The sequence below is a fragment of the Poromitra crassiceps genome (assembly GCF_964638095.1).
Source record: "Poromitra crassiceps genome assembly, chromosome: 8".
Taxonomy (NCBI): Eukaryota; Metazoa; Chordata; class Actinopteri; order Beryciformes; family Melamphaidae; genus Poromitra; species Poromitra crassiceps.
The window spans coordinates 39073793-39082867 of NC_139629.1; the positions used below are offsets into that span (position 1 = coordinate 39073793).

The 9075-nt window shown below is 43.7% G+C and overlaps 1 protein-coding gene across 1 annotated transcript in view; it reads right to left on the reverse strand.

Moving 5' to 3' along the window:
* The window catches only part of LOC310780701 (chemokine-like protein TAFA-2), a gene marked incomplete at both ends in the record, with an annotated part of 174035 nt that extends 165589 nt beyond the window's left edge, over positions 1-8446 (reverse strand). The window contains one exon of the mRNA XM_083641212.1: positions 8347-8446. Within this exon, the coding sequence (XP_083497338.1) occupies positions 8347-8446 (100 nt within the window). The remainder of the gene's footprint in view (positions 1-8346) is intronic.
* Positions 8447-9075: the final 629 nt, after the last annotated feature.

Consider the following 9075-nt stretch of genomic DNA (forward strand, 5'->3'; position numbering starts at 1 on the left):
CACACACACACACACACTCACAGCTAGGACCTTGGAGTCTCCAGGAACTCATAACATTTTCAATTTCTACGCAAAAGGCCAGAGGAGAGGCCTAGGGTACACTATCTGTCCGTCAAATATGACACTTCTTTTCTTCCATCACGCACTGCAAACCAACACACACACTCACTGATCTTGACATTTTGATCAGCCACTGATGCTGTGGGTACCATGTGTCCGGCCTACCGCCTCTGTTCACAGATCACATCATGATGTCGTGCTTTAGGATTGGCTATATGTCTGAACAGCTGTCAGCGTTAGTGTGCATTGGCCAAAACATTGACGTTTATAGCTAGATAGCAATTTCTCCGTTAGCAAGCAAGCTAACATTGTCTAACAGCCAACTAAAGTAACTTTAGCCAAATGACCACAATATGGGGCGGATGTAGCTCAGGAGGTGGAGCGGGGCATCCACTAATCACGGATAAAAGAGGTCGCTGGTTCAATCCCCGCCTCCTCCAGTCTGCATGTCGAAGTGTCCTTGGGCAAGATACTGAAACCCGAATTGCTCCTGATGGCTGTGCCAGCACCCTGCGTGGCAGCTTCCTGCCATCGGTGAATGTCTGTGTGAATTGGTGAATGTATACTCATTATAAAGCACTTTGGATAAAGGCGCTATATGCTGGCCATGGCCATTTACCATTTACAATATCACAATATATTTTTCACTGTTATTTTGTGCATCACTACTACTATATACTATACAGCCTACTGTATCAAGTCTTCTGCAGACAGCTTCATGGTAAAAAAAAAAAAAAGCTAACGCAACAAGCAAGCTAAGACAAAGGTCCTTCCAGAGACCAATGTTGACAATAGTTTCCCCCCAAGTTTGGTCACATTCCCCGGGGTTGTTCTAGCTGGTAAATCAGCTAGCTAGATAGCAATGTTAGCAAGTAAGCTAATTTTATTGCGCTATTAGCTTGCTTACTATACTAAGGTGACCAGATTTCTCAAATGAAAATCGGGGACATTTTCTGGTCCGCTAGGGGGCCCCTGGGGGGGCTGTGCCCCCCCAGCTTTTAGAAAATTGTGTACATTTTACAGTAAAATGCATAAATCTGGTGCACTTTGAGAGCAAAAGTAAGAGGCTAGATCTATGAAGAACTTTGTGATTTTGAAACAATTGAAAAAGAAGCAGTTTACAATGGTTACTAGTTATCTGGCACAATTTACCACAAATTAGACAGCCTAGGTAATTCATGGGAAATAGGCTACTGGTGTATTGTGTAGAGTGGCAGGAAGAGAGGGACAACTTCTCTCTTTGACCTCACCAACTGGTGGATAATTTATTTACACAAAACAAAAACATTACAGTAGTGATTTATTACCTCAGTAAACACTTTCCTTGAGTTTAGGGTGTCGCTCACCAGTTTCAAGTATTCAATGGCCACATGACCATATTAACTGCAAATTTAATATTAAATGCTGACAAAATAATTAAAAAAATCATGTTAATACTAAAAGGCAATTTTAATGATTAAAATTGTAATCTAGAGATAAATATGACCTATTGTGTTTAATTTAAACCAGGGGTTATCAAAGCTTTGATGGCTGAAGGCCAATTTAGGGAACAGTAGGCTAATAACTAGATAACAATGATCCATCACCAATCATGTTAAAAATTGTCATTTTTTTCAATGGAGTTTGGTGTACATAAAAACGTTACTGACTTCTCTGCAAAAACGTTTTGAGTGAGTTACTGCACTTACTTACCAGATAGTTTTACTGTACTTTTAACTATTCAAAACAACTGGGATGGATAACCCGCTGAATGGGGTCCGGTAAACAAGGACGGTAGCAAAAGCAGCAAGCAGACTCCGCCTCTCGTTCGCCACCTCTGGGGCTTCAGTTGCGTGCTGCTGGGTCCTGGGAAAACCACGGCACGGGCAGAGGGAGGACATCTACTCTGTGATCTACTCTGTCACACACAGGCAGCACTTTGCACAACGTGCACAATGACAGGCTTTTGTGGTGCCGCAAATGCTCTGTTATCGAGTTTCTTGCCAGTATTATTATTTGACTTTGTGGCCAAAATCGGGGACATTTTCGGGGACAGCTCCAGCCGGGGACAGAGCACCGAAATCGGGGACTGTCCCCGAAAATCGGGGACGTCTGGTCACCCTACTATACCCTGCACGTTAATAAGTTAAATTCACTGGTATTAATGCACACAAACATAGAATATCATACCATCGTAAACACTGAGCTAAATGTGCAATATTTGAAAGTGTGTGTACAGTATGTTTTATGCAGTTACGAGATGGTATTTGCATTTTGAATGTAACATGTCCAAAATGTCCGAGAACATTAGTAGCTTAGCTTGTTAGCTAAAGCAGTCGGACATATTTGAGCACGTTAAGCCGGCGTGCCGATGTACAGCCAATCATAATGTGTGAGGTCTTAGCGTTATTATGTGCATGCACGACCCCGAACATATCTGGCAGGCCAATGCAGGCAGGGCAGTAGCTGGTATACACTGATGTATTGATGTAACCCTATAGGCTACACACACACACTGATACACAAACGCATGCACTAGCTGCTCCTGCCATGACGCATAGTTTGTTACTTTCAGTTGTGTCTTTTAGTACTTTCCGCACTGATGTTTTGGCACTTTTTACATTTTAATTCGTTTTTATTGTTCTCCTGTTTCAGTAGATCGTATTCTTAGTCTGTACTTATGTTTGTCTTGTTTGTTTTTACTTGTAATTGTATGTATTTGCTGATGATGTTGCTGCCTCTTGGCCAGGTCACCCTTGTAAAAGAGATCTTGTGTCTCAATGGGTCTTATCTGGTTAAATAAAGGTAAAAAAAATAAAAAATAAAGTAACCTACTGAAGTCTATCTTTTTACTCCAGCACTCCTACAGAAATGTTTATCCAGCCAGAGAGAACTTTTCTTGGAAAGTTCAAAACTTTCTATCTATCAAAAGTTGGGAGGATTAAGTTAACAACTACTCATGTGCAAAGACAGGATTTCTATCCGTCTGACTGTGCTGTGGCAACCCTTGGGTAAAGCCTGCAGCAGCCTGGACAACTTCACACCATGAGAGTCCTCTCAAGTGTTGTCATTTCAGGCTTTCACAATATCTCCATGTCGTTTCTTTTTCTCCTTTCTTTTTTGGCATATCAGGAAAATAAGTGGGGTTTTTGAATCCCATTTGCTAATCATTCTTTTTCTTAAAATGGCAGAAATAATCAGTCAGTAAAAATGACATACTGTATGATGACGTATTAACGGCACTCATTAACACATTTTTCACGTCAGACTGAAAGGGGGAGGAATCCAGAAAAGCTTGTCTGGGCGCTCGATAATCATGAGGACATGAACAGTGAAAGCTCCTCCTGCAGGAAGAAGCAACCGTGTGTCAGGGAGGGCTGAGAGGATGCCGAGAAGTTTCCATTCCAACCAAAGACTGCACCAGGAGATTTCCATTTTGAATTCCCGGTGTAGACTGTACAGTAGTTAATCAGTGAAATGACCCGGTGTAGACTATACTGTAGCTGGAATGAAAACCTGCATACTCTTGGTCCTCCATGGTGCACGGCTGCCTATCAGTGTGTCACTGCTTACTATTGAGTAGTTTAGTCCTGTAGATAGTTTGAGTGCAGTCTGAGTTCAAGCTGAGAACTTCTAAAGAACAGGTTGACATAAACTAAACAATTTGCTGGGCTACAGATGTCAACGATGCATGATGTACTGAGATTAATGTGTTGATGGTTTCTGGTGGAATTTCCTCTGAATAATATTTAGGATGACTTCCACGCACATTCTAACTGGGTGATGATGCCCAGGTGCTGTGCTGGCAGCTGCACCTGAACTCTCCTGTGACTAATTAGCTACAGTACCTGACTCCTGCAGTCCAGCAAGCTAATAGAGTCTTCCAGGAAGCTTTCCAAGAAACATGTTTACATTTCTATATGTCTATGTACTGTACGGTATATGTACAGTAGTGTGCAAAAGTCAGAGACCACACGCTTTCGTTTATTAAATCTTCAGTCAATCAGCCATTCAGTATAGATAATGTATTTGTTGGTGTCAAACAATACTGCCGGAAAACATAATGTAGCCTATATTTAACAGAAAATGTGTGTAATATCAAATATATTAGTAGTATTTTTCCACTCTTTACTTGTGTGCACCCTGCTGCCACTTCAACCCTTCCAATCTTAAAACCAACAAAAGGTGTAAAAGTGTCTTGACAAAAAAGTGCAAGAAAGAAGAAAGTGTTCAAAAGATTATTGCAAGATGGAGAAAGTGAGACTCCTAACAACTGTGCAAGACCCAGGTAGATGACTGAAACGATCAGCATCAGATAGACAGAGCTTTTCATCTTTAAGAGAGAGGAGGGAAACCAAGCCCCACTCTTTCTTCACATTTGAAATAGTCTCCCGGACGGGTGGACAGACTAAGAAAAATATGTTTTTTGTGTAATGTTTCCTGCATTGTTTCACTGAAAAATAAATAATTTCTACTTAATGGTCATTTGAACTGGAAATCTATACTATAATGACGATAGCATCTGTCTGTCTGTCTGTCTCTCTCTCTGTCCTTCGCGTATCTCGAGAGCCGTTGGTCGGATCGACTTGAAACTCGGGGAGTGGGCTGATGGCGACCTGATGGAGTGCAGTGCCCTGTTTCTGTGTGATTCGGATGCGAAACACGTTCGATATTTGAATATTTGTCTTCAGTTCTGCTCCTTCAAGCCCTAAGCCCCAGCTTTAAGTAGCGTCGTTGACACTAACAAGGGAAAGTCAACACAGGAATGACCCTGTTAACGACCCTGTGTTTAGGGGGGCAGCATCCCTCCTCAGGTTCCAATTAAGAGCAGAGGGTGAAGAAATCTCCTCCTATGTATGTGCCTGTCCAAATATGCATTTACAAGTCTGTCATGAATAAAATCAAGGGGAAATAATCAGTAGAGCTCAGTGATATTAGTTAAGTGAGATTTCTAAGAGATTTTTAAGTGGCTATAATGGTAGGCTATAATGAGTCACGCATTCAGAAATAATATCCTCTAGGGCAGTGGTTCTCAAATAGGGGTCCGGGGACCCCCAGGGACTTTTTGTGTGTGCAAAAGCTTCATTGTTCAATGAAAATATGTTATGCTTTAAATCCAAAATGGTTCATGGATTACATTCTAATCTGACAAACCTATCCATTTAAATGTCAAGCACGTTACCGTGATTACAAATCACAAATCAGAATGAGGGGGTCCCCGGTATATTTTCTATCTTATAAGGGGTCCTTGGCTAAAAAACATTTGAGAACCTCTGCTCTAGGGCAACACCACTTCCGGGAACCCGCATCCTGTGTAAGTAGGGTTCCCAGAGTAAAACCTGGCCATTTCCACCACTGCTTATGGATGGGCATCATCTGCTGCATGCCATCAAGAACCGTTGGTCGGATCGACTTCAAACTTTGGGAGTGTGCTCTATTGTGCAGTGCAGTGCCCTGTTTTTGTGCAATTCGGCATAGCGCCACCTACTGGCAACATAGAAAATGTGGTTTATCTCAACAACCGTTTGTCCGATCGACTTCAGCTTTGGGGAGTGCGCTGATGGGAACTCGACACAGTGCATGTCCGAATTTCGTGCAATTTGGCACAGCGCCACCTATTGGCCACACAAAAAGTGGTTTATCTTGAGAACCGTTCGTCCGATCGACTTCAAACTCGAGCAGTGCGCTTAGGGGGACTCAAGGAAGTGCAGGGAGCTGAATTCTGTGCAATTTGGCATAGCGCCAAGACAAAAAGCGCTTTATCTCCATAGCCATTCATCTGATCGACTTCAAACTCGGGGAGTGCCCTTAGGGGGACTCAACGGAGTACAGGGAGCTGAATTCTGTGCAATTTGGCATAGCGCCACCTACTGGCAACACAAAAAGCGGTTTATCTCGATAGCCATTCATCTGATCGACTTCAAACTTGGTAAGTGTGCTGCTGGGAAGCTGACATATAGCAGTGCCGAATTTTGTGCAATTTGGCACAGCGCCACCTACTGGCAACACAAAAAGTGGTTTATCTTGAGAACCGTTCATCCGATTGACTTCAAACTTGGGGAGTGTGCTCCTGGGAACTCTAAGTAGTGCGGCGCTGAATTTCTTGCAATTTGACATAATGCCACCTACTGGCAACACAAAAAGCATTTTATCTCGAGAAACATTTGTCCGATTGTGACTTCAAACTTGGGGAGTGCGCTGCTCGGGATGTGGAGTGTGGTGCCGCATTTCATGCAATTTGGACTTATTCCAGGACTGTCTGTATGTCTGTCCTTCGTGTATCTGGAGAACCATTTCTCGGATCCACTTCAAACTTGCGCTTAGGGGGACCTGACAGAGTGCAGTGTGTGTGCGGGGGGGAAGCACCCACGGGGTGGTGCATGGGGGAACGGGCACTGCACTAGTTCAAAAGTAAATAGACAAAAGATTGCTGGCTGTTTTGCATGGTAGTACAGTAGATGACCAAATGGACACATACAAAATATATAAGTAGCCTTCATGGTTTAATTTACAGGGACAGATAAAATGTTGCTATATGAAAACGTTGGAGCTACAGTTTATATTGTGAGTGTGAAGCGGAGAGGTGAGGCCGTTTGTCCTGCTGGGAAGGGAAGCGCCTGAACGGTGGCTTTCTTAATCCGTAAGGCTCACTGCTCACGCTCTGCTCTCCTCCACCACTAGGAGCCGCCACGCCCTGATGGGATTACACCAAGATTACATGACGAAGTGAAAGCCCCTGAACTAAGAAGACACTTTGTTGGATTTACTCTTACTCCTCTTTTATTAAATCACTTTTTGTGTGTTCTTCCTGCCTCCTCGGCCACTTTATTTCATTGGGAGTGAGACCTCGCTGCGTTCCCTGTAGGGGCCACAGCAGCGCCCGTTCACTTCAACTTTACAACAATGCAAATGAAATTGGCTGCAGTGGCCGCCGCAGTGCTAGTCTAGAACAGATGCAGTATGCAGACACGCTCACAAGTCATTTTCTGCAAGTTCACGTTAAGTCTCAAGTCTTTGAGCTAGAGTCCAAGTCAAATCTCTCTCAACTCTACGATCACTCCTTTAGCTATTAGCAGACAGTATCAGCTTTGATTAGTTGTTGCGGTATAGGATCACTTTAAACAGGCTATTGCAATATGGAGAAAACACACGCACACACACACACACACACACACACACACACACACACACACACACACACACACAATGAAAGCTTCTTTTAAAGTTAATAACTATGTTGCCTTGTAACATGAACATACTGTACAGCTTCAGTACAGTTGTTACTCACTTAGTTTGGCCACTTTTCTGTGGTACTGCTGCAGTACTGCCGCAGCAGCAAAAGTGGGGGCTTTGGTTATTTAAGCTTGGCGCACTCATTCCTAGCGTGTCTTGCTGCCTCGCACCTTGGCGCGCTCACCCGTAGCTCGCACGCTCGGCGCGCTCACCCGTAGCTCGCACGCTCGGCGCGCTCACCCGTAGCTCGCACGCTCGGCGCGCTCACCCGTAGCTCGCACGCTCGGCTGGCTTGAGCTTCCGGTGGCCTTATTATAGTAGTGAGGTGTTTTCTTTGTTCTCACACTGCTGCCACAGCAGCGCAGCAGTACGTTGGAAACCCAGCAGTAAAGTGGCCAAACCAAATGAGTAACGGCTGTAGATAGACCAAGTATTGAGGAAAACATTGCTAATACATGATTATGCATGCAATAATAACTGTAAACTATTTTCCAATAACAGTTAAAGTACAACAGTAGGCAATTGTATAATTACACTGGGTCTCCAACTAATTATAATCTAGCATACTGTAAATTAAGACATGGACATCCTAGCCTATCAAATCTAGTGTAATGTAACCTAATGAGCCTGTAATGTTGCGTGGTGGTCAACAATAACCCTGTAACCTGCCTGCAGACAACGTTAATAATTAACATGGTCTTTCTCTGGGTTTAGCGTTGGCCAGCAGATGGTGGCAGCGGAACGTGGACGATTAAGTTAACGGTTACCTGGCCGTTTTTGTTCACGTACAGACATTAGAAAGTGATTGAGCTATCCGGGTGAGTTTTCAGGTGTCTGATACAGTCTCTTGAGGACGAGTCTCAAATCAAGTCTGAAGTCACTGTTTGCGTGTGTGTGCGGGACTTAAGTGCCACTCGAGTCCAAGTCGCAGACTCGAGTGGCGCCATCTCTGGTTACTACTGTACACGGACGCTGGCAGACTGGCAGGGACTTGTACACAGACACACACACACACACACACACACGGATTCACTTAAAAAAAGGAATTAATTAATTAAACACATATCTACCTACCAGTGTGACTCCTGTGTGCATGTGTGAGGGAGGCCAGCCAGAGGGACAGCAGGAGACTCCACACACCTACTCCGCAGAGGCAAGGACCCCGCTCCCGCATTCTGCCAGATGAAACAGAAATAAATAGAGCTCGTTAGAGAATACACACGCTTCAGCTCGTTAGAGAATACACACGCTTCAGCTCGTTAGAGAATACACACACTTCACAACAGACATGACGTGACTTTAGAGAATACACACGCTTCACAACAGACATGATGTGACTTTAGAGAATACACATGCTTCACAACAGACATGACGTGACTTTAGAGAATACACACGCTTCACAACAGACATGACGTGACTTTAGAGAATACACACGCTTCACAACAGACATGGTGTGACTTTAGAGAATACACATGCTTCACAACAGACATGACGTGACTTTAGAGAATACACACGCTTCACAACAGACATGATGTGACTTTAGAGAATACACACGCTTCACAACAGACATGATGTGACTTTAGAGAATACACACGCTTCACAACAGACATGATGTGACTTTAGAGAATACACACGCTTCACAACAGACATGATGTGACTTTAGAGAATACACACGCTTCACAACAGACATGGTGTGACTTTAGAGAATACACACGCTTCACAACAGACATGATGTGACTTTAGGGAATACACACGCTTCACAACAGACATGATGTGACTTTAGAGAATACACACGCTTCACAA